Here is a 26,753-nt window from a genome sequence, read left to right on the forward strand (position 1 = left end):
AATTTGTTTTTGTTATTTACAAGAACACCGATCGACCCATGATGAATCATGAAAGCGTAGGTAAGTCAAGAGTGGAATAAAGCCCTAGACATCTTTTATACATGAAGCATATAATCTGCAAAAAAAAGAAAAATGTTTATGATGACACTGAAACAAACGTTGTTGAACTAGGAGTAGTGTATATATCTTCGGTTCATGGATTTGATCTTTTTAATCCATATTCGAATATGTCTTTGCCCTGTTACTTTTTCTTTTTTTCTTATCTTTTATACTATTCCTTCCTTAATCCTTCTATGACTTTTCTTGACAAAAACAGGAGTAAAACCCGGCAACATCTTCGGAATTTTCCTTTGGAATTTCTTGTCGCATTCTACCTTTACTCTTTTTTAGTCTTTCATCTTCTTGGTAGTTTCCCACTTTCATTCTGGTTTTGGCGCAAATTCTTTCTAAATTCTAACATTTTAATTGCCAAGACAATTCCTATGAATTTGAATGATATAAGAAAAAGCACATACTTAATTTTACTTTTACTTTGAATCTTGATTTTAGTATATTCGTCCAGCTGGTAATCTTTGGTGCACCTCAAAAAATTACTCATTGTTACTAAAATCCAAAATGAATTGGTTGTCAAACAAAAGAAACCTGAATCAAATCAAATCACAAACCATGTAAGTAAAGTAATAAATTTATCGAGTTAGATAATAATTATTCTATTAAAAAAAATAAAAAAAAGTGATTTTTTTTATTTTATAAACTACAGGAGAATGCTTTATCCAAGTAACAAGAAAAAAAGGTGAGTGAGAGTAGTAATAAAAAGACAAAGGAGATAGCGGCGAGTTCCTCCGACACAGACACTGTTTTTCTTTGACGCTAATTCCCAAAACGACACCGTATTCTGCGTCACACTTCTTCTCTCTTTATATACGTTTCCTCTTCCACTCTCACTTCAGATAATTCTTCAATCTTCAATCGCCATGGCCCTTCTCTCCGCCGTCTTCGCCGCGCTCTTTCTCGCCGCCGCCTCCTCCGCCAGGGACCTCCGCCCCTCCGACCACGGCCTCACCTTCCAGACGTTCTCGCCGGCGGGGCCGCGGTCCTCGCCGGAGATGCGCTCCTTCTTCAACAGCGCCAACTCCTCGCCGTCCATGTCCTCCTCCTCGGACGTGGCGCTGCCGCGCGCCATGGACTCCGGCGACGCCTCGCCGCCCGCGTGGTGGCGCCCCGCCGCAGGCCACGGCGGCCTCGGGAAGGCGCTGACGGTGGCGAGCGTGGTGTGCGGCGCGGGCGGCGCGGCTCTTCTGGTGGCCTCGGCGTTCATATACCTGTTGAAGCACCGAAACCGAAAGCTGAAGCTAAACGCAGCGTTTTGCGGCGAGAAAGGAAATCGAGGCGAAAACGATGACGAGGATAACAACAAGCTGCAATTGGTGGTACGCGATCCTTGAGGCATGAGTTATGAGTTATGAGTATTGTAGTTCGGTTTTACATTGCTTCTCACTTTCTCTATGATTCCACGTTGCATGTAAATTAGGCTATAGTACTAGTAGATATATATATATATATATATATATTTCTTTATTTATTTTACTTTTCATCTTCTTCTGCTTCTTTTCATCAACATGTTGGTGAGTATATCCTTTAAGAAAAAAGACTGAATGAATGATCCAGTTTTATGTTGGTGCATTCTTGAAAGAAGAAGGAACATGGGTTGTGTAATGTGTAATATAACTAGTGCAAATGTGAGGCTCGTGTCCCCATCACCTGCATTTATAATAAACTAAAAACACAATTAAGAAATTATCTCTTTGATTTTGAAATATACTTTTAAAATGCATGTATATGAGATAAAAATAAATAGATTATATGTGGTGTTAGTTTTTCTTTTTCAAATTATAAAATTTTGTAATAAATTATAAGTTGTCCACCATGGCTTCGCAAAACACAAAATGTGATCACTTTCAACAACCGGCTTCAACAAAGACCAAATACAAATCTTCGTACAATATTTTCCACTCTTATTTTTATTTATTAAATAAAATATTATAAAAATATATATTTTTTGCTATCAATTTAGTATTGGGTTAGCCTATGTTACTATAAACTTTTCTCTATTGAAAATCAAACTATTAGCATATACATTATAAATTTTATGTTAATAGTATGATATATTATGTTATCAAACAATTTTGTTAATATAAAATATTGGTATAAATTTTCAATACATCAAATGTTAGTATTGTTTATTATACTATTAATATATAAACCTTCAAAGTCTATATTAACAGTCTTTACACAAAACCTATATTATCGAAAGCAATTCTAACACTTGATATTTTTGTTGATTTATAGATGAAACATTTTTATAGTAAGCTTAATTATATATATATATATATATAATTTAATATTTTCATAAAATATTATAAAACTAATATTTTAACTTGTACAAACTACATTTTCATTTAACATAATTATTCTAACTTTTATATATAAAATTTTAAAAAAAGAAGCATAACATTACTTTTTAAAAAAATAATAGCATCAAAATCATCAATCATTTGAAATTGATCATGAAACCTAGGATCATCAATTTTGCGACAATTTGAATGAAAGTTAAAAGTAATAGTCTTGAAATCATCCTTGACTTGGATCATCTTGCTGTCCACCCAATCGCCAAACAAATTATATTAAAAACATTGCAACTACATCTTTTACCCTCACAGCATGTCAACCCCATTTGGTCAAAACTTAAGGAGTATATACAACAACATATATGATGCCATCCCAAAATTTCTTTGCACTCTTTTTTTTTCTTTCTGATGCGCCATTGATTGAATTCGTGTTCCCCAATTCAACCCAAGAATTCTTCGTTCAATATTACAGATAAAGTTTTTCTGTTATCCAACAAGGAATGTAAATGAAAAGCATTAGTTGATAAAATCATATAAAATGAATGGCCAAATCTAATTGGCTTGTAGTACATGTTTGATAATGCAACTTAAATTTCAAGAAATAATCATTTTTTTTAAGAGAAAAAAATGTTGTGTTAAAAAATGAAATTAGAATTTAACTCACGGTTATAAAATTAACTTGTAAAGTTATGTACAATTATGATCATTTCAATTTTACTGGTGGACGTATGCTATCTATTGGAAGATTAATTAACGGTAATTTACCTATTTAGCAAGAGGTAGCCACTCGAGTTCTAAGTCTAATTCTCCAGATTCGACGTTCTGGAGCTTGATGGTCATCTCTTGTTTAATCTTACCATCAACAATATTGACTATGCTATCATCTATAAGCGCATTGTTATGGGATTTCAGCCATTTTCCTATCTGCATATCATCAAACATACTAGCATCTCCAAATGAAATTGCAGATGAAATCAGAGGCTGAAGATCAATATCTGCTTCCCCCATTATATCATCAGCTGAAAACATGTCATAATCAAATACATTCTGCAATGCAATGTAGCCCTCCATTAGGACAAAGTGCCATAATCAAATACATTCTGGTAAATGCCAGAACTACTTAAGCAATGAGACAGGAAAATGAGAAGAGTAACAACAATAGACATGTTAAAAACTTACTTGAGAATTATAGTTCTAAGGCTATATATAAATATTTTATTAGCTCCATCTAATAGATGGCACTTTTCCTCTTTCCCTAGCATGGGAGAAAATGCATACCATGAGGTGGGGATTTTCTTATTTCAATCTAAAAAATTCACTTTTCCTTTGTACAAAACCCTTGGAATCGATTACAAATTATTGTCTCATTAGAAGATGGTTGCTGAAGAATAAAATTTGATTTCCAATGTACAGAAAGAATATGAGAGAAGGAAGAATTAAAGAAGGTTTGGTTGAGGTATATATTATATGGATTTGGTTTTAAAGGTTTGGTTGAAGCATTTTCCCTGTACTTTTATATCTTATCATGCAAACTTAAACTCATGATGAGATAGACCATCCGTAATTCTATTAGAAATTCTTAAAGAGGTTGGTGGATGGTTTTGGACTTAAAAGAGACCGTGCTTTGCCTTAATGTAAACTTTCTTGAAAACAAAAAATAATAGTAGAATAGATCCGGAATTTGTTTCCATTTTCTGACAAGACTAGATGAAATTCAAACTTACCAAATTCAATAGTCCAAATTGCCGAGGAACAGACAGCATAAGTTCCTCATTCCAGACTGGATTCAAATTACTCTTCACCACAGTTGTCTGAACAGTCTGAAGGAATATCACCAAAATCAATTCAGAAAGAAAATTATCAGCATCTACTATTACTACTCTTCAATTAAAAATAATAGAGAGAAAAAGTTTCCCAAGAATATATGCTGATGAGAAGAACCAACCTGTTGGCCAAGTTTCAAGATAACATATGGATCACTTGTCAACATATCTCTGATAGCTAAATCCGTGCCTTTGATCACTTTCACCTTCAACGTTCCAAGCTTTCCTTCCTATTTTAACCATAAATATCAGTCAAATATCCAAGGAAACCACCCATGAAAATTACTTAGTCGCATATACTAACTAACAAAGTAGCAAAATTAGAATTATCTTGATTAGAAGGCTTTCATCTGGTAGAACATCAATTTAACTAACTGGAAATATAGTTCACATTGATATGCTAACACAGCATTTGGTCAACAAACAAATACATCTCCATTCAAAGGAACTAAAATATAAAATATAATTACCGTGTTCTGTGAATCACTAGTACTTCGTAAACTATTCACAGTCCCTACTTGGGAAACATTTGATCGAACATTATTGCCTGTTCCCGACACAATGCGCAAACTAGATTTCAAAAATTCTTGACGCTCATACTTTGATCTGCAGTAAAAATTGCGAAAATTAAAATGCCACTCTTAACTTAACATTGATCATATTGGTATCATAGATGATGCTACCATCAGCAATATCCCAACGCCAAGCTGATTAGTCAATGATCAACCTAAGACAATGGATTGCAATTAAAAGAGTAGCAGAAAAGCACAGAAACTTTTGAAAATAAATTACTCAGAAAAGCCAAATGGTAAAAAAAAAAAAAAACTAGAAAAAAAAATTGCAGTGAGAGCACAAAAGTTCATATCATTAGCCTAGAGTTTTATCCACTTTGTGGTGACCATAAATATAATAGACTCATAAAACAATACCAATGATGCTAAGAATGGTAGATGTACAATGTAAAGTGTAAATGAAAACATATCTAACCGGATGAATTTTGTACGCTGCTCATGACTGGCATCTGGTCCAGGTTTTGTAAATCCTTGTGGAAGATAAGCCTCATAAATTGAATTAGCAGAAGAATTTCCTCCAACTTCCATCATTGCATCTAGTTCCTCATCTGACCATTCATCCAATGTCACAGACAAAACCTGAAAGATATAATGTCACAAGATTCTTAATGCATGACAAGACAAACATAAATAAGTTAAGCACACTATTAACTTGATAGACACAACTCATTGAAAAGAAATCAGTGCATAATATGATAAAAATAAATAGCAATTTTGTTGATCATACATCTTTTAAAACTTCCAACTCAATGACTGTGGCCATCAAAATAGCAAGTTTATTTCTTAGCTAAGAGTTACAGAGATTCCTTTCTCACTACTCACTTATTACTGCTAGAACATGTGGCTAGCACTCAAGTAGTTGGTTTAAAAATTCACTTGCAACCCTGTATCTAACATAGAAGTTGACAAATTCAGCATTAAAATGACCTAGTTTTCCACATTTTTATTTTAAATCATGTAAAGAAAAATACGTATATTTGACAATAAAGACCAAGAGAAACTCGAATAACACAATCCAGTGGCAGAGGAGCAACACTAAATTGAAAGTTTACATTTCATAATAAGACAACAGAAGAGATACCTTGTAATAATTTATCTATTAGACCTTATTTTACATTCCTACCAGTCTTATTCATTTACCAATGAAAATTACAGAAAGACTTGTGATTACAGAAATATTACAGGATAACTAAATGGTACATTGAAAATAAAGCCTTATTCACAAAGTTTTCATTTCTAATCTCAGATCACTTATTTTAGTTTTTCTTTTGTCAAAATTTCACAAGGTATCACATCAGGCTGTGGAATCTAAGAGTGAGGTTGCTCGGCAAACAGATACAACATAAGGAAGTAAAAATGCGGCAAAAATAAATAAATAAATGCACTGAAACACAAAATAAAGTTCGCCGGACTATTTCATGAGTGGTTGATTCTTTTCTCATCAAATTAAGTTGAATCCATTCCAAAAAATAACTAGCCACATATATAGGCTAAGAAGGAACTCGGTTTAAATACTCCTTAGTAAAATGAAAATATTCTTTCTTAAGTAAACTGAACCAGGAATACCTTGGATATATGAGAGCCAAGACTTCTGTGCACACCACAGCATTTTAAGCACAGAAAAACTCCAATATTGGCCGACCTGAAAAAACAGTTAGAAAAATGAATTCACAACAGAGGTAACAAGCATTCTACATTTTTCATTATAGCAAAATTCATGTAGCTAGTTTTCCTACAACTTAATCACAAAGATGCTTTATAAATCCTCCCCAGAAAACACTCAACACTCAGACTCCAGATTTGAATATTGCAATCAGTGACCATGAAAGTAAACCACACAAAAATAAACATGTTCAAAGGTGAATACACTTACGCCCATTTAGGATCTGGAGCGTTACAATCAGCACAAAACTGATTATCTTTTTGAAGCAATAAATCCTTCAATCTTCTTTTACCTGCAAGAGACCTGCCAATCATTCAACTTCACAAGAAAAATAAACGAAAATAACTTTGCATTCACAATTAGACATGGAAATAAGCAACATCAGATTTTCCTTACATGGACCTGGCCTGTTTTACAAATATAAAGCTTGAGTCCAGTCTATTATTATAAGACATGGCCTATTTTTCTTTTCTGCCTGGCCTAACCTAAAAGCAAGGCATATTTGTATTAAAGCTTTTAGAAAAGCCAACAGGCCTAGCCCTTGGTTTTCAAGATATATATTTTGAAAATGTTTTTGCAATGTTATACAGTTGATAAAATTAATAAACATATAAATATATATTGCCAATATGTAGGCTCTGGGCATAAAAAGATATAAGGCCCGAGGCTTAGCCAATTTAATTAAATAGGTTCCCTTTATTTCTATTTAATAGAAATTCTAAAGAATCTTAAATGCTTTGCTTAAAATCAAGCTCTGAGTCCAAACAATTGACAAGACCAAATATTCCCCAATAAAGCATGGTATAGAGACAGTTTCCATTTATTATTTGAAATCCTAGAAGAACTTACATGCACCAAAATAATAAAACAATAAAAAAGGCGACAATGATGACAAAAAAATGTAACCTAATTGAAATGATGGAAAAAATTTCTTGCTTTTAAGTCTTCCCTCAATGGTAGGGTGAAAAACACTCATCAGGGATCATGAAGTTTTTCAATAACTTCTAAAGAAACCAGACAAAAACTGTATGAATGCATAAGCCATCATAGGACCCAGCAGTCATTCAAATACCATAGCAGGATCAATCATTCCAACTAAGTAAAGTATTTCTTTCTTCTGTGTCAGCATTTCATTAAAAGAATATGGATAACAATCCAAAGTGAGTTATATATATTAAAAATGTTTTTTTTTTCGTTAAGAAGCTTCAAAGTTCAATAACACTATAAGTTCTAGTCTTTTTAAACTAGTGTCATTCTACATCAACAATTAAGTATTGATATTAACTTTTCAGTCTTACCCTTACTTATTCCTATCCTTAAGGTAGTAAGGGTAAATCAGTTAAATACATAAGAATCATAGCATACCTGAGAGAGGCCTCCCAAATTCCTTATCACTCATTGCCACCCTTGAAGTGAAGCAAGCAACCGTTCAACAAACTGCAACTCCAATAATAGCAGCCAAGCTAAACTACCTGAAAAGTAACAAAGAAATATCTGGTCATAGACTAACAAAACAAAAACCCCATGAAATCCTATAATTACAAGACTTTTCTGCAACAATAATCCTTTCCCCTCCAAAAAAGTTATAAATTAAAAAAGAACATTTGAATAGTTTATATGATCAATAGAATAACTCCATTTCAGATTATAGTCTAATTAATCTTTAAGGGAGCGGAGGTATTTCATCATCAAAATGATAATACCGTATGTGTGCTAAATAATGAACTTTTGTAAACTAGCATTAGATGTATGCATGCATGCAATATTTACGTGCATTATTCATTCATAATAAATAAACAAAAACAATAATGGGGGTATCCTCCATTTTCATTTTTCAAGTGATGAAATCTAAAAAAATAAGGTACTGGAATCACAATCTTTTCTCAGCAACCAAACCTTAAAATGTGAGATATCTTCGGTTGCCACAAATTGGAGAAGAACACAAAAACGCTCGTCAAACTGTCAGAAAATGTTGGATTTCTGGGTTTTAGTAAAAATAAAAACAATAAATAAATAAATTCATAGACTAATGTTTGCATTAAACGAATCTTCACCTGAGGGAAGGAAAAGAAAACGAACAAAAGAGAGAGAAACTAATAATTGCGTGTGTAAAGATAGATTACAGGGAAAAAGAAAATAGAATAAAAATAGCGGTGAATGAAGGAATTGAAAGAGATGAGTTTGAAATCCACAAGAGAGAATGAGATATAATATAAGGAAGATAGATACGTGGTGATATGTTTTTCATCATTTTATGTCAGAATTTGTTGGCACCAAAGTTAACTGCTTAATTTTTTATTTTAGTTATTTCCGTTAATGCATGTATAAAAATGATTCATTTTGCTTAATCACAATACCTTTTAACTATTCCTTGTCTGGATACGGAGTATATTAGTATGAAACGATGGCATTAATGACTTAAAATGAGATGGTATTAATGAAATATGAAAAAAAAATAGTAATTTATGCAGTGTAACTGTAAAGAGAGTTAATTTAAATTATTATCTAATAAAAATTATTAGGCTTTGCAATAATTATTATAAAAATCATATCTAAAATGATTAGCATAAAAGAATTACATTAACAAAGAATCAAAATTAAATTAAAAAAAAAAAATCTCCCCTGTGGAGATCTATTAACTTCTGTTTATTATATACTAATAATTAATGTCTTGAAATAAACGTGTGAGCATTTGAAGGATTTTATTTTTACCTATTTCCTTCTCTCATCTTGACCATTGACAAAATCTTTCCTTCTTGAATTTCTTCCTAGCCTTCTTCTATTCATTTTTAAAATTTCAAATGGTTTGATGAGAAGAAGGCACATGGCTAACAATATTATCACAATTGGCCACAAATGGTGTCAGAGACTCATTAACTAAATTCACAATTATTTTCTCTCAATCTTTCTTTCTTGATTATACAACCACTCTCTTCCTCTTCATTGATTTTCATGATCTTCCTTTATTGATTTTACAAGAATCCACTTCCTTTTCTTTGATTCTCATGATAGTGTGAGTGAACATAGTCACGTATCTTCTTCTTGTCATGTCCATTCCACATTATGGTTAGAGTAAGAGGTCGTTGATTTGGGCTGAGGAATGAGAATGAGACTAAGCTTGAGAATGAAAGAAAGCGTGAGAAAGAGTGCGAATGTAAATTTAGAAGGAAAATTTGATGAAGTAGAATAATACATTGAAGACTGCACACCAAATATTCTGTTTTTTTTTTTTATTTATTTATTATTTTTATTTTTATTTTTAACTTGGACTTATTATATATATATAGTGCTGACAAATAAAACCGGCTATAATAGGTTAAAAATATATATATGAAAAGAAGATGAACTTATTGTTATAGCAGTTATAAATTAAACTCTTGTAACAGCTATGATATATTATGCTATTTTTTTTCTTTTTCTTTTTCTTTTTCCTCCTTTCACTATATATGTTATATAATATATATTTTATTATATAAACAAAAAATATATAATAAATATAATATTATTTTATATCGTAATAATATATATATTATAAATTTTGCATTCAACATTTTATCTTATATATAATTATATTACTTCATTCTCTCTCTACCCAACCATTAGGTTTAATCTTCATTACAATTATTTTTATAATTTTTTTTATATAAAAAAAACATGAATAATTTTTTTTAATAATATAGTTAAAATTATATCTTTTTAATTTGAAATTTTTGAACAATTAATTTTTTTTATAAAAAAATTATATGTAATTTAATGAAATATAAATTTTGTTACTTGAATATAATTGATATCCTATTTTATTGGTAACTAATATCTTAGTCTATACAATGCACAAGCTAAATATTTATTATACGTAACTAAAATTTATAATAAATTATCTATAGAAATAAATATTATGTTTGAATATATAAATTATATTTAACATTTGTATAAATAGATATTTGTAAGCATATAAATTATATTTTAGATTTATGATAAATGAATTATATTGTAACACAATATTATTTTTATTTATTAATTTATTTTAACATATTAAAATTTAATTCATAAAATAATTATGATAAATAAAATACGAATTAGATAAGAAGTTAAAAAAATTTCTAAAAACTCTTTAATTGGAGAAAAATCCTCTCACATTAGATAAAGATCCGTGTTTATTATATAAAAGTAGATATAATAATATTATCTTATTTACTTTTTTATATGCACCAAACATTGCATATAATTAAAATTTATCATGTTCTTATCATATTTAACTCTCATCCTATTCAATTATTCTACTCACTTTCATATTTTTATCCTACAAAACTTTGAATGTGGTAAATAATTTTACTTCACAAGTGATTAAAAATAAATGAATATCATTGTATATAATTTTTCTAATATTATCTACTTATAAGATAAGTTAACTACTATTAAACATTTTAATAATCTCATGATAATATTTATCACTTGTAATGTAAAGTCGAGCATGTGTTGTTATCAATAACCTCTTTTCACTATTAACCACTTGTAACTTTTAGACATTTCAACAATCTCTTAAAATTATTATCATTTATCGATAATTTTATACAATTACGTTTGTTTATTCTTAATTACTTATGAATAAAATTAGTTATATTTATACCGCGTGGATGCGGAGAGGAGAAACATTGGATTTATGATACTCTTTCAATTATGTTGTTCACGCATGACAATTAAATCAAGCTTAAAAACAAACTAAAAAACCGATAAACATGAAATAGGAATTATGAAAATATTGGTTATATATGATGAATATATAAAGATATTCAAGTGCAGTTCATATGATGAACACTCTATCCTGTGATCCGTCCGAAAAGGTTATCCTCGCCAAAGTAAAGGGAAAAGGTTAAAACTAAAAAGTAAAAACCTATTTTCCCTCTTTATTTTCTCTTTGGCATTTGATCTTACTAAAAAACCCTCAAAAGGATGAAATCAATGTCAACTTTGTTTTAAAAGTAAACTTTCACAAACTATCATGCAATGTCGGGTTTTGTTTAAAGTCCTCCCTAGCACATGCTACTAAAAGCCATAACTCAGAGGGACAACGTTGTTCTCTTTTATTAGTATAGTGAATTCAGTGTCACTTACTGTTCTCAGAGATTTAAAGCTTTATTTTCCGCTTAAAAATGATATCAATATTTTCAATTAAGGCTTCTATAGGACCAAAAACTTTTGGGTCCTTTCTCTTTATAGCTGTGTGGACGTCAACTAGGATACTCATTTCATTTGCTGTAGCTACAATGTTGTTGTTCTGTACTCCACTTCCATAGTTCTACTTTACTAAGCTCTTAAATCTGTTTCAAAGTTTTGATACTTGACGGTGCTCGTTTCTTCCTGAGCTACATTGTGCTAAATGAAGTGATTTTGGTAACAAAATTTTCTTTTTGCTTGGTCTGATCTCTGGAAAGTGACTCATTATGACTAGCTGGTTTCAATTAATTAATGTTTATCCTACTTTCTTGCTGCAGTTAATGGTTGGTTCTGATGAAGGTTCACGGTATTTTTGGATCCTTTTGAAGGACAAGCAATCTCTTGGAGTTTCTGGTTTTCCTTTATTTGGTGATTTTGTTTATACTGTTTTTAGCTAGAGACGTTGCTGATCATGTGAAGCATTTGGAGTTTGTTTTTCCTATATGGTTATGGATTTGCCATTATTACTGTACCTTTCTTCACTTCCGAAATGGTGGGTCATTCACGGTTTTGGCTTTTGAATAATGGCTGTGTGGTTCTTTAGTGTTGACTATATACTATAAATAGGTCCTTAACATTGCATGGTTTGAGGAGTGCCTAACTCTTCTTTTATGAGCTTGAGCTTGCTTCTACTCTAGATTGGTGCTCTCTTTTAATATTCTAGCAAGGTGAGAGCTAGTTGCTATCCCTTTCAAAGCTCCTTTTCAGTATTCACTTCAGGTTGAACTATATACATAAATATGAAGCTATTTAGCCTTTTAGTGGTGTTATTATCCTTCTTCTCCGTTATGGGTCAGCTTCCTTCACAGGACACTTTAGCATTGCTGGAATTCAAGAAAGGCATCAAGCATGACCCTACAGGTTATGTCCTTAGTTCCTGGAACGAGGAATCCATTGACTTTGATGGATGCCCATCTACATGGAATGGAGTACTCTGTAATGGTGGTAATGTTGCTGGTGTTGTCCTTGATAACCTTTGTCTTTCTGCTGATGCCAATTTGGGTGTTTTCTCAAGCCTCACAAAGCTTGTAAAACTCTCTATATCCAACAATTCTATCTCGGGAAAACTTCCTGACAACATTGCTGAATTCAAAAGCCTCGAGTTTCTGGATGTATCCAATAATTTCTTTTTTTCATCCTTACCAATGGCAATTGGTAAACTAACTAGCTTGCAGAATCTGTCATTGGCTGGAAATAACTTCTCTGGCCCAATTCCTGACTCTATTTCAGGAATGGCTTCAATCCAATCTTTGGACTTGAGCCGTAATTCATTTTCTGGACAACTGCCAGCATCATTGACTAAGCTGACTAACCTTGTATTACTTAATTTATCTCATAATGGCTTCACTGGTAAAATTCCCAAAGGTTTTGAGCTGATCTTTTCTCTGGAGAAGCTTGACTTGCATGGGAATATGTTTGATGGTCCTTTAGATGATGAATTTATACTTTTTTCAAGTGCCAGCTACGTTGATTTTAGTGAGAATATGCTAGTGAGTTCTAGTTCTCAGCAGCATACGTTTCTGCCACAAATTTCTGAAAGTATTAAGTATCTGAATCTAAGCTACAACCGGCTAACTGGATCATTGGTTAGTGGAGGTGATCAACCAGGTTTTGAATACTTGAAGGTGTTGGACCTCAGTTACAATCAATTATCTGGAGAATTGCCTGAATTTGATTTTGTTTATGAACTAATGGTCCTTAAGCTCAGCAACAACAGATTTTCAGGATTTGTACCCTCTGGTCCTCTTAAAGGAGACTCTTTGGTTTTGATTGAACTGGATTTGAGTGGCAACAATCTATCAGGTAGGAATGGAACTTCCAAGTTTTGTTTCTTCTTTAAATAAAGATCATATATTATTTTTCTTGGGGAATAGTTGGTGCTATCTGATATCTTTTTATCAGTCATTTGCTTGAATTGCTATTCATCAAATATTCAAATTGTTTTTCAGGGCCAATAAGTATAATTACATCAACAACATTGCACACACTTAATCTCTCATCCAATGAGTTCACTGGTGAGCTGCCATTGCTGACCGGAAGTTGTGCTGTTCTTGATTTGTCAAATAACAAATTAGAAGGAAATTTAACCAGGGTGATGAAATGGGGGAATATTGAATTTCTTGATCTCAGTAGGAATCACTTGACAGGATCCATCCCTGAGGTAACTCCTCAGTTTTTGCGATTAAATTATCTGAATCTTTCCCATAACTTTCTTAGTAGATCCCTCCCAAGAGTCTTAACACAATATCCACAGCTTAAAATGCTCGATGTTAGTTCCAACCAGTTAGATGGAAAATTTCTAGATGATTTGCTGATAATGCTCACTTTGCAAGAGCTCCATCTTGAAAATAATATGATTTCTGGCAACATTAATTTATCATCATTCTCTCCTCGTCCCTCTGATATTCAGATTCTTGATCTTTCTAATAACCAGTTTAATGGTTATTTTCCTGCTGAGTTTGGATCACTAACTGGCCTGAAAGTGCTCAACGTTGCAGGAAATAATTTTTCAGGTTCCCTTCCAACTACCATTGCTAACATGAGTTCCCTAGATTCCTTGGATATATCAGAAAATCATTTTACAGGCCCTTTACCAATTAACATGCCAAAGGAGCTCAAAAAATTTAATGCTTCAAACAATTATCTGTCTGGAGTTGTCCCAGAAAATCTTAGGAAGTTCCCTAGTTCTTCTTTCTATCCTGGGAATGATAGGTTGCATTTTCCAAATGGTCCTTTTAGATCAACCAATAAACCAGATGAAAATTCCAAAAGGAAGCCTATTGGTAAAGCGATAATCATAGTGTCATGCGTGGTTGCTGTTCTCTTCATGTTAGTCCTGCTTGCTGTCTTTTTCATATACTACATTCGAATATCAAGATCTCCATCGGAATATGCTACTGCTAAGGATATGAGTGAGCACGCTCAACCACAGATCTCTGGCCCTGGTTATGCAAAATACTTGGGTGGTGCTTTGGTTGTGTCGGCTGAGGATCCTGTGACCTCACAGAAAGGATCATCAACAGAGATTATCAGCCTTGATGAAAACAGGGCAGCTGTAATAGGGTTCTCCCCATCAAAAAATAGCCACTTTTCATCACCAGGGTCTAGTGATTCAGTTTCTGTAGGAAATCATGCAAGACTATATGCAAGATCACCAGATAAATTGAAGGGAGAGCTCTATTTTCTTGATGATGCAATAACATTGACACCTGAGGAGCTGTCTAGAGCCCCAGCTGAAGTTTTGGGGAGAAGCTGTCATGGTACATCTTACAAGGCAACTCTGGAGAATGGTTATTTTTTGAGAGTGAAGTGGCTAAGAGAAGGAGTGGCAAAACAGAGAAAAGAATTTTCCATAGAGGCTAAAAAATTTGCTAACATCAGGCATCCCAATGTTGTCGGATTGAGAGGGTACTACTGGGGTCCTACACAGCATGAGAAGCTTATTCTTTCAGATTACATCTCTCCGGGAAGTCTTGCAAGTTTTCTATATGGTAAGATGTTGATGTTCCTTTCTTTCATTGCTACTAAACTGTCTCATTACATGTGACTGTTAACCACTCAAATGATAATTAGAATAAGACAAACATTTTTTTTCTTTTGGTTTAGAATGAGACAGAAACAATGAAGAAGTAATATAGGGTTGGAAAGAGGGGGATAATAAAATAAATCCAAACCAGTTAATATCTGACACAATTAGCCAGGAACAAGAAGTTTAATTTACAACAGTTAATCAATCTAATGGTGTGTTTGGATGAAAAATTTTACAAATTTAAAGAATTTTAAATTTTAAATTTTGAATTATTTTGATCTCAATTTTTATCATACTTAAAATATTTTATTTGGATAAATCAATTCAAATTTCTTAAATTTTAAATTGTTAGTTTGAATATGGTAATTTGATTCTATTATGATAAAATTGATTTTAAAAATATATTGATTTTTAAAAATTGAAATGCCTAAAAGCGCATGATATGATACAGCAGCTTCTCCGTACCATACATATGCTACAGCACCAAACATAAATTTCTTTATTTCTATACGAGGTTTAAATTTTATAACCTAATTGGTCTGATTCCACCATTTGAGATATGAAAAACACAAAAGAGACCAGCAATAACAAAATTACGATAGGTCATGTTTCTCCGGAATGTGCACCAAACTCCGCCGAAAATGCAGAATCTCAGTCATTCTAAACTAAATTTTTTTCTTAAATATAACACCTAGTTACTTGCCCAGGACTCCACGCGCCATGATTGTAGAGTTGCATTATTTCAATTATGCATTGGTTGTTAAAATGTAATGGTCGCCAATTTCACGTTAAAAACATTGCCATTCAAGTATAAATACATTATTTGCATCTTGTGTTAGCTTGCATGCGCCTTAATCCCAATGCATGGCAATATTCACTGGTGCTAGTGCAACTATTAAATGTTTATGAATCACGCTTGTCATCCTGCATTTCTTGAACTTTGAACTTATAAATAAAAAATTTCAGATCGACCAGAGCGAGAAGGTCCACCATTGACCTGGGCTCTGAGGCTGAAAATAGCAGTTGATGTGGCACGTGGGCTGAACTATCTCCACTTTGATCGTGCTGTTCCTCACGGGAACCTCAAAGCAACAAATGTGTTGTTAGATACAGGTGACTTGAATGCACGTGTAGCTGATTACTGCCTCCACAAACTTATGACTCAGGCTGGTACATTTGAACAAATTCTTGATGCTGGGATCTTGGGTTATCGTGCACCAGAGCTTGCTGCTTCCAAGAAGCCAATGCCCTCCTTCAAATCAGATGTTTATGCTTTTGGGGTTATACTTTTGGAAATTTTAACAGGAAGGTGTGCTGCTGATGTTATATCTGGTGAGAAGGAAAGTGTTGATCTGACAAATTGGGTAAGGTTGTGTGTTTCAGAAGGTAGAGGCTCAGAATGTTTTGATGCTGCATTAGTGCATGAAATGGGCAATTCAGTCGTTGAAAAGGGAATGAATGAGGTCCTTGAAATAGCCATTGGATGCATAAGATCTGTTTCTGAGAGGCCAGGTATCAAGACTATATATGAAGATCTTTCGTCTATATAGCCTACTCATGTAATTTGAACATTTACATGTTATTGGAATTAATGTTTCATTGGTATCCCATTTTATTGAAGTTTGCCTTTTCAACATATTCAGATTTCTCTTTTTGTCTTTTTCTATTTTGCCGGGGGATGGGGCTACATATTCAGCTAACTGTGTCAAACATTTTTTTTTCCTCTTGGTAAAAATGGACCGTATGAAAAACATATATTTGCTTGCCTCATGATGGATAATGAAATAATTTTTGTCCAAGTTTGGGATGTTTAAGTACCATGGACAGGCAGTACGAAGCTGGGTGGTTTAATTGTGTTGCTACAGACCTCTATTGCGGCTGTGAAAGTTCTGTTTGCAGAACACTCCAGTTTTCTTTTACTTGACTGCCAAACCTGATAAGGGAATTGGAGAGAAGAGTGAAAGAATTAAAATACATTAAAGATCGAAACCAGCATAGTGGTTACTTGTGTGCCACTAATGAGTATCAATATGATTTTTATATTTTTATCTATATGAAAGTGCTGCTAGTACACGTCATATAATGCAATCTTATGGAAGCCATGGTATGATAAGCTCTAGCTTTACTTGTGTAGTGTCTCCCAACTTGTTCTTATAGATTAAGGTAACATCAATTCTTTCAAGTAAAATTGTACTCTTTCTGTCTCATTATTTGTTTTCAAGGGAGTGTTTGATAATTAGAAGAAAAAAAATTTCATTGTTAAGAATCGTGTTTCTTGGAATCGTTATTTCTGAGAATGTTACAAACTTGTCAGGTATCATGAAGATACCTAAAACATTTTCACCTTCATGGGAACATTGGGTTCTGTCGAATACCTTAGGTGATACATCAATTTCATTTTAAAGCGTTAAGATGGTATACTAAATGATTTTAAGCAACTTCTCTGTTCCAACTAACGGGGTTGAGAATGTAGGCAATAAAATGAATGTGAGGATGGATTTGTACACAGTAATATTTACGGAAAAAGATTTTAGGATACAGATGGGGAAAAAAGACAAGAGTTGAGAGTTAAAAAGAATGTTATAAAGTAAGAGAGTTAAGGGATTAAAAAAAATAGAGTGAAATGGTGCACCTTATTCTATGTGGAGCTCGTTAAACCACCTCTTCAAGCAACTACACCTTTGTCTTTCTCCAATCGCATGCTTGGATTAATTTATTTTATATTTGAAAAAATACATAAAATTAATGTCCTGAAAAATTGTGGAAAAATTATAAATAAAATGTGTAATACATCATAGCTCTATTAAGTTTATGAGAAATTTTAACTGAGCCCCTATTGAGTTTTTGATCTTCTATAATTTTTGTAATTAGATCATTAGTTTATAACAATTTGAAACTGCTAAAAATAACTATCTATGACAATGTTATTAACTCTAAAATCTAATTATAAAAATTTGTAGAAGACAAAAAAACCTAGTTACAATTCTATTTTATATTTTAGTTTAGGCAACTGATTGAATTTTCCAAAAAGCTACTATGTATTAAACCTAAATGAAATAAACAAATCTTAACATGTTTTCTATCAAGAAATTGCTTTGTGATCAAGTGCATGTGTCTTTTTGCGGATTTGTGTATAACTCTTTACCTGCAGAAGGTTCGTTCGTTCTCATAGGTTTTGCAATGTTTCCAATGCTATCAATTCCTTCAGGGACCACGACTGGTGTTTGTGAACGGGTTAGGTGTTCCTCCCAATCACATAACATCCCACAAATTCCAAACAATCTCAAAACCTCCTCACCAACCAACACAAATTTTTCTTCACCTAAATCTTCTACACCCTCTTTCATTACACTGTCAACTCTGCCTTTGTTACAAGACCCTGTCCTTGTTGGTCATAACTCTAATATGTGTTTCTCATTTGGATCTTCAACTTTTGCTCGGAATGCTCTGGTTGATCCTCATGTAACTAATAATCTTATCTCTTTGTTAAACAGATTACTCACAACAAATAATGTATAAGGAAGTTTTCTCTTCCTCCTTTATTACAACAAATAATAAAACTAAAATGGTCCAAGGCCAGCTCCATCTGCATCATCATGGGCCTGGTCATCATCCGCAGCTCCGGGGTCAGCTCCACCCTCCTCAGCAGCACCTCCAGCATCCTCGGAAGCTCCACCCCCCCAAAGAAAGGAGCCTGGTCCCCAGGCCACCCCGTGTAAGCATGATAGTCAGCGGTGGTGGGGAACTGGTAATCAGGGGCAGAGTGGAGTGTGAAGCTCCTGAAGGCATCAAACATGAAAGTCTGTCCACGGTGGAGTGATGCCATCTGGCCCTCGTGCCTCTGCATGAAAGTATCCAGGCGGTCCTCCTGGCGCTGCATGAATGTGGCCATGCGACCCTCCAAGGCGTCAAAACGCTGATGGATAGTGAGTGGAGGGTCTGAGGCAGCAGCATCATCCATGGGTACGTCCTCCTGGGGTTCAGCAATATGAATAGGCTCGGGGGCAGGGGCTGCTGGTGGCGCGCGGTCCTGGCAGTAGGCAGAGATGTATCTGCTGTCAATGGCCCTGCCAGGACCCTCAAATGGTGGCGAGTGGACATCCACCCCTGCCAACTGGCATAACTGGGTGATGAGGGATGGGTGTCCTAGTGCTGAGCCAGGTGCGGAGTTGGCGCAGCCGGCGATCTCCATACAGATAATGCCGCCCAGGTCCACGGTCCTCTGAGTCATAATGCAATACATGAGCATGGACCGAGACCAGTGCAGGTCAGATACATGGGAGCACGGGAGAATGTTGGCATGCACCAAGGCTGACCAGATCCTGACCACTGGAAGAAGGTCCCGGCGCTTCACGTGGAGAGGCAACTGAGATCGGTTCCTGTGGAACCCACGTCCAGGTACGCAGATAGCAGCCTCTACTAGAGCGGGGTCCATCGTCTCCATGGTGTAGTTGCTATACTCTGACTCCTCATCATCCCTCAGCGCAGTCCCCAAAAATTGATTAATCGTCTGGGCGTCATAGGGGACTCGCACACCCCTAACATAGCTAACAAATGGCGCAATGCCCTCCTCCAATCGCAGGGCATTGGCGTAGAACTCCTTGACTACTGCTATGTTGGCCGGGAGTGGGTAAGAACCGAGCGTTCCCCATCGGCGTCGGCGTAGCTCGGCCTGAAACTCAGGGGCCTCACCTGGCTCTAACTCGACTCTCCTCTCAAGAATGAACTTCTTCGCACTAACTGACTCAAAGTGCTTCTCGTTGCGCTCGGTGAGGAAGAGATCAGAATAAGGCCGAGTCGGTTTGCGCGGAGTTTGCCCAGATTTGCTTTGGCGCGGGCGTTTGCTAGAAGAAGCCATCTGCAGAAAATAAACAATAGAAATCCCAGGCAGACAGACATGAGCATAAAAATATATAAGGATGACCAGTGCAATTTACCGAAAAGGAAACTAGCCCTAGACTGGAAATGGAATTTAAAACGGAACTGAAAACAACCAAAATATGGGTTTCAGAGGGGAATTGCGCCGGGCTTAGGAGTTCATGCGCCTGGCGCAGAGAGTGCAGAAAATTCTCTGGAAGCGCGTGCGCTGGGCGCAAAACATAATTGCGCCGGGCGCAGAGAGTAGGGAGGACTCTCTGGAATCAACTGCGCTGGGCGCAAAAAATAAATTAAGCCGGGCGCGAGTAAGCGTTTTCAGAAAAAAAATTGGCCAGAACGGGCTGTTCCAAGATCAGAACGGCCGTTCTTAAATTCGAAACGGGCCGTTCTGGAATTGGAACAGTCGGTTCCAAATACCGAAACGGGCCGTTCTGGACATGGAACAGGGCGTTCCAAAGTCCAAAACGGGCCGTTCTGGAATTTGAACGGGCCGTTTCGCAGCTTCAGCCGAGGGTACCGCGCCTGGCGTGATTGCACCCATAACAACACCCCAAAATCCCAAAAAGAAGAAGGAAAACTGCAAAACCAGACAAGAAAATGTTGAGTGTGAACCTACTGGAGGTGGAGTGCGTGGAGGGAGAAGGAAAGCCGCGTGCACTTGAGAAGAAAAGAAGCTGCGTGCCCTTGAGGTGGAGTACGGAGAAAAGGGTTGTGAGACTGAGTTGAGAGAGGGAAATGTGATTTGAGAGTTGAGAATGTGAAGTGGGAGGTTGAGGGAGGGAGGCTGGAGAGGGAAGATGAGTTGAGGGAAGTGAGTTGTTGTTGGGGGAGTTGAGAGGATTTGTTAGGAAGGGAGTTGTTGTTGGGGAAACGGAAGTGAAACGTGGGTGGCATCTGCGCGGTCGCGCCGGGCTTGAAATTACCCACGCCGGGCGCCAAATCAGTAAAAACCCAAAGTTTGCCCTTTCTGGTATGATGCCGGGCGGTGCCGTTCTGCGCCCGGCGCAATTAGGGTTACAACGTGCCAGAATTTAATGCGCTACGCGCGCCGGGCTTGGCTAACCCCTGGAGCACCTAACTATTAATGCGCCCGGCACGCCAATAAATGCGCCGGGCGTGGTCGTTCCAGTGTTACAATGAAGTCTAGGCCGGGCGCAAAATAAATTGAGCCCGGCGTGTGTCTTGACAGAGACCACATTACTGTAGGTGCGCTGGGCGTGGATAAGACAGGCCCGGCGTGATTAACTCTGAAGCTTTCACCTAGATTTTTCACTCCTCACACTCCTCACAAATTCAACTTAAATCTATCCACTCAAGCATGATTCACACACTTAACACATAATATCAAACACAAACAACATAATACAACAAAACATATAACACAAAACACAACACATAATACAAAACAACACTTATAACACAGAACAACATGCAACAAAAATCTAAAACACAGTTCAGATCTCTGGGTTGCCTCCCAGGAAGCGCTTGTTTACTGTCTCGAGCCTGACGGTGACCAACTTGAAGTGCTCTACTCTCCTTCTCCTCCTGTTGCTCTTGTTCCTCCTTGCTTTGTGCTCAATCTCATGATTGCTCAACAATTGCTCAGAGGGATTGGTCAATCTTGTTCATAGTACCTAGCATACAAGAGAAAGTAGAGGACTAGAGCGCCCAGGTCAGCTTCAACAATTCATTGCTACCATAAAATGAAAATAAAAGTAAAAGTAAAGGATTTAGCTCCAACAATTCATTGCTAACAAAGAATAACAAAAACAGTAAAGGATTAAATCACAAATAGCTATAAATACTAAATTGCCATTCTAATCCCCAGCAACGGCGCCAAAAACTTGTTGAGATTTCCGTTGAAGTACTTTTGTTATAATTGAAATTTCGTTTAATTCTATCAACGGTCTCAAACACGGCAAGTATACCGGCCGTTCAAGTAGTAAAAATATCGTATCCACAGGGATTAGAAGGTAATATAAGCATTTATTGACTATTCGTGACTAAAGAATAATTCCAATTTCATAGTTTGTGCAGTGAATGCAAAGTTGTGACTATTGGAATGAAAGCTGTAAATAAATATTGTTTTGTGAATGGAAAAGGTAAGGAATGGTATTGTGATATTGTGAGGTTGTGGGGGTCAGATTTCACCGAACGTAACACTAATGTATCCTTAATCTCTTGTTGAATTCATTGCTTAGTCAACCCATAAGTTTACTCAAACCTAATCCCTTAGAGAAAGAGCCTAGGTGCGGATATTGAATATCAATCCCTTGAGTACCCAATACCTACACCCGCATTACGGGCTAGGGTTTAAGACTACTAATGGGTCAAGCTCTATCCCTAGATACAATCACCACTAGGCATATGTTTCAGAACTAGTTTCAAAGGTTATTTTCCAATACCCATGGAACCTTAAATCATGCAAAGGGTGATCAATCCAAAGCAAGCATTAAGAATAGAAACAAACACAACAAAGAATAAAACAACATGTATATATATCATTAAAACCGTAAAGATTACAATAGAGTACGTTGGTTACATCTAACCCCACAAAATGGGTGAAACCACTCAACAAAGAGGGCAAATACAAAATAGAGATGGAAGAGGAAGTGAAGAACCGAAGGAAAGATCCGCACACGGACGATCCCAAGCCCTGGGAATCCCTTCCGCAGCTCCTGGAGGCGCCCAATGTGAGAATGAGGGAGAAACCCTCGAAAATGGCTTCAAATACGAGCCTGGGAGGTCAGATTAGGGTTCTGAGCCCGGCGCATAAGTTGTCGCGCCCGGCGCATAGTCTTCTGAGCACTTTCTGCCTCGTTATAAGCCCGGCGCAATTACTTTTTACGCCCGGCGCAGAGTCTTCCAGAGACTTTTAAGCATTCTCTGCCTTAGAGCGAGCCCGGCGCAATTCTCTATTAAGCCCGGCGCAATTCGTTCCAGAGAGTATTGAGGTACTCTCTGCCTCGATCACGCCCGGCGTGGTGGAGTCTCGCGCCCGGCGCATGTACAACTTCCAAAAGTCCACTGCTCTGTTCTTCTCAAGCCCGGCGCAGCGTCATCTTACGCCCGGCGCAGACACTCTGCTCTGCTCCTTGGCTCCTTGTGTTTCCAATCCAAAAGATCTTCAATCCTCAAATCTCTAGCTCAATACCTGTACAAAAAATGAGGTGGATTAAGGTATTGTTAGATGAATTTGGGTTAGTTATATCTGCATACAAAATGAACCAAAAAGAGAACAATTATATTGCAATGGTTCAAAGGATGAGTGGAATTTGTTCAATAAGTCTCATCAAAAAGAGGTAAAATTGAGACTTAACAACTCCCCCAAACTTAGAACCTTGCTTGTCCTCAAGCAAAAGGTAATTAATCTAGCAGATAACAAGTAATGCAAGTGAGTCAATTTCTACATCCTAGTTCACTTGTATCTTCTTTTCGCAAGCATGAACCTCAGATGAATTTCCAATCACAATTATTGCAATAGAACGTGACAAGGTGCAAACAAAGGTTTCAAAAGAGATCAAAGAGCTGAGAGGAGTAATGACTATCTGTGTATGCATCCTCACTAGGAAAATGTTTCTCTCTATGCACACTAGTGTATCAGGGTGAGTGTTTCTCTCTAGTCTACTACTCACGCCACATAATTCAACTTTGCTCTTCGTTTCCAAATGAAACCAGTGGTAAAACAAATGCAGACACTTATCACAAGGTCTTTATTAGGGCAATCTGGGTCAAGCAGGGTCAAGCGGTAGCAGTTTTATGGTTTTTTCAAGGATTGAAGGTGCTATAGCTTAAGAGAGCAAATAAGATTTTTCAATGATGTCCCTCTCCATACCCCATTATAACAATTTGGCACATGCCCTTTACCTGATCCAAGCCATTAGCCTTTATGAGATGCATATTTACATTTTTGCATCTTAATATTTTTGTTTTTGTTTTGCTTTGTTTTTCTCTTTTTTTTTTTTTTTTTTTTTTTTTTTTTTTTGTAATGGCTGACCATATACTTCTTCTTCCCAAAATTCCCCATTCTTCAACTCCCCCAACTTATTTGATGTCTTCAGTTTGCTCTCTTAACCAAAGCAAGGGTTATGGTTAATTTTTCATGGTTTGGGACAAGTGGAAGGTATGGTGTTTAAGCTTAGGAAGGTATGGGTCAAGTGGAAAATGGATATGGCTTTTTGGCTTAGATGGTTGACAAAATATGGAAGTGTGAATGCCTTGATCATATAAGTGCATAACATAAGCAAACCACCAGGGAAACTCAAGCAAAGTCTATCATGCAACCTAAGCGTAGTTCACTCATCAGTGTTTAGGCTCAAACCTCACCCGGCTATGCATCCACAAACTATCAAGCTCAGCTCAGTTCTATGATCAACATTGAAACCCGTATGCAACTAGTCATGAACTAAAGATCTAATGTGACTTGAAAATGTCCAGGGTACAAACACTATAAACATCAAGCAAACTACAATCCAGAATCAACCACAAGCAAAGCAAGTATCAACAAGATCAAAAACCATGCTAAAGCAGAATATTCACAAAAAGAACCAACAAAGTAATCACCAAAAAGAAATGGATATATAAAATAAGGTTCTGGGACTAAGACAGTTAAATAACTACAACTGAAAAACAGAAAAATCAAATGACAACAAATAATAAAACTAAAATGGTCCAAGGCCAGCTCCATCTGCATCATCATGGGCCTGGTCATCATCCGCAGCTCCGGGGTCAGCTCCACCCTCCTCAGCAGCACCTCCAGCATCCTCGGAAGCTCCACCCCCCCCCAAAGAAAGGAGCCTGGTCCCCAGGCCACCCCGTGTAAGCATGATAGTCAGCGGTGGTGGGGAACTGGTAATCAGGGGCAGAGTGGAGTGTGAAGCTCCTGAAGGCATCAAACATGAAAGTCTGTCCACGGTGGAGTGATGCCATCTGGCCCTCGTGCCTCTGCATGAAAGTATCCAGGCGGTCCTCCTGGCGCTGCATGAATGTGGCCATGCGACCCTCCAAGGCGTCAAAACGCTGATGGATAGTGAGTGGAGGGTCTGAGGCAGCAGCATCATCCATGGGTACGTCCTCCTGGGGTTCAGCAATATGAATAGGCTCGGGGGCAGGGGCTGCTGGTGGCGCGCGGTCCTGGCAGTAGGCAGAGATGTATCTGCTGTCAATGGCCCTGCCAGGACCCTCAAATGGTGGCGAGTGGACATCCACCCCTGCCAACTGGCATAACTGGGTGATGAGGGATGGGTGTCCTAGTGCTGAGTGTTAAGTCTCAATTTTACCTCTTTTTGGATGAGACTTATACAAGATTTAATGATCAAATTCTTCCATTCTTTGTATCATTGCATATAATTGTTCTCATTTTGGTTTCTTTTGTATATGCAGGTATTCAAGTAGAGAATTGAGGATAACAAGGCTAAAGGAGTGGAAATCAAAAGAATTAAGGAGCAGAGCAGGCAACCGCGCCAAGCGCCGTGTTAATCGCGCCGGGCGGGCATAAAATAGAGTACTCTCAGCCTTTGGAAACCTCGCGCCGGGCGCAATTTAGAATTGCGCCGGGCGCAATTCAAGGCCGAGAGCACATTGAGCATCAGGGGAAGCCCGCGCCGGGCGCGAAGTGTAACGCGCCGGGCGCAATAACCCTAATTTGTCTCCTCAGGCTGCATAAAAGGAAAATTTCGAGGGTTTTCTCCCTCATTCGCCCAGGGGCGCTTCCAGGAGCGCTGCAGGAGGGATTCTCAGGCTTCGGAAGCCTCCCACGGTGGATCATTCCTTCGGTTCTTCCTTTCCTCTTCCATCTCTATTTTAGTTTTCCCCTCTTTGTTTTGAGAGGTTCTATCCATTGTATTGGGGTTTTGATGTAACCAACAGACTCTATTGTAATCCCTTTGTGTTTAATGATATATATGTTTTGTTTCATTCCTTGTTGTGTATGATTCTATGCTTAATGCTTGCTTTGACTTGATCACCCTTTGCATGATTTAAGGTTTCATTGAGTATTGGGAAATATCCTTGAAACTAGTTATGAACATATGCCTAGTGGGAATTGTACCTAGGGATAGGGCTTGACCCATTAGTAGTCTTAAAACCCTAACCGGTAATGCGGGTGGAGGTATTGAGTACTCAAGGGATTGATATTCAATATTTTGCACCTAGGCTCTTTCTCTAAGGAATTAGGTCTGAGTAAATTTATGGTTGACTGAACAATGGTTGTAACAAGAGACATAGGATTCACTAGTGTTTGTTTGGTGAAATCAAACCCCCACAACTTCAAGTGTCCATTTTACCATTTCTCACCCCATTTCATTTCTAATTCATTCATTTGTGTTTTAACAATTCCAGTAGTTTTGTTCTTAAATTCATATTCATATTTATTGGGATTGTTCTCAAGTCACAAGTAGCCAATGAATGCTTAGTTTACCTTCTAATCCCTGTGGATACGATATTTTTACTACTTGTACGGCCGGTACACTTGCCGTGTTTGAGTCCGTTGAGGGAAGTAACCTAATCTATAATTATAATAAAAAGTACTTCAACGGAAATCTCAACAAGTTTTTGGCGCCGTTGCCGGGGATTAGAATGGCAAATTGAGTATTTATAGCTATTTGTGATTTGTTTGTTTATATGTAAATATGTTTTGTGTTATATGTTGTTTGTGTTATGTATTGT

At 36.5% G+C, this 26,753-nt stretch overlaps 3 protein-coding genes and 1 non-coding gene across 4 annotated transcripts; 2 read left to right on the top strand and 2 right to left on the bottom strand.

The window, feature by feature from the left end:
* Positions 1–795: 795 nt before the first annotated feature.
* Positions 796–1,797, top strand: LOC109800698 (uncharacterized). The gene has a single exon (XM_020361532.3). It carries the CDS (start codon positions 975–977, stop codon positions 1,443–1,445), a length of 471 nt encoding a protein of 156 aa, XP_020217121.2. The 5' UTR covers positions 796–974; the 3' UTR covers positions 1,446–1,797.
* A 335-nt stretch (positions 1,798–2,132) lies between these two features.
* LOC109803381 (ADP-ribosylation factor GTPase-activating protein AGD12) lies at positions 2,133–8,759 on the bottom strand. Its single transcript, XM_029271824.2, has 11 exons — positions 8,521–8,759; positions 8,363–8,425; positions 7,832–7,938; positions 6,677–6,758; positions 6,370–6,445; positions 5,219–5,382; positions 4,702–4,837; positions 4,354–4,461; positions 4,133–4,228; positions 3,174–3,455; positions 2,133–2,891 (listed from the first exon to the last, which is right to left on the bottom strand). The coding sequence occupies exons 3-10, from the start codon at positions 7,863–7,865 to the stop codon at positions 3,174–3,176; spliced, it is 978 nt and encodes a 325-aa protein (XP_029127657.1). The 5' UTR covers positions 7,866–7,938; positions 8,363–8,425; positions 8,521–8,759; the 3' UTR covers positions 2,133–2,891.
* Positions 8,760–11,548: 2,789 nt separating this feature from the next.
* On the top strand, positions 11,549–16,845 carry LOC109802185 (LRR receptor-like serine/threonine-protein kinase GHR1). The gene is made up of 4 exons (XM_083069295.1): positions 11,549–11,857; positions 11,959–13,483; positions 13,630–15,171; positions 16,176–16,845. The coding sequence occupies exons 2-4, from the start codon at positions 12,421–12,423 to the stop codon at positions 16,757–16,759; spliced, it is 3,189 nt and encodes a 1,062-aa protein (XP_082925421.1). The 5' UTR covers positions 11,549–11,857; positions 11,959–12,420; the 3' UTR covers positions 16,760–16,845.
* Positions 16,846–16,993: 148 nt separating this feature from the next.
* LOC109796731 (uncharacterized) lies at positions 16,994–18,748 on the bottom strand. Its single transcript, XR_014431855.1, has 3 exons — positions 18,355–18,748; positions 17,842–17,959; positions 16,994–17,142 (listed from the first exon to the last, which is right to left on the bottom strand). It is a non-coding gene; the product is annotated as an uncharacterized LOC109796731 (transcript).
* Between the last annotated feature and the right edge of the window lie 8,005 nt (positions 18,749–26,753).

The sequence above is a fragment of the Cajanus cajan genome, chromosome 2 (genome assembly GCF_000230855.2).
Source record: "Cajanus cajan strain Asha chromosome 2, NIPB_CcT2T_4, whole genome shotgun sequence".
NCBI lineage: Eukaryota > Viridiplantae > Streptophyta > Magnoliopsida > Fabales > Fabaceae > Cajanus > Cajanus cajan.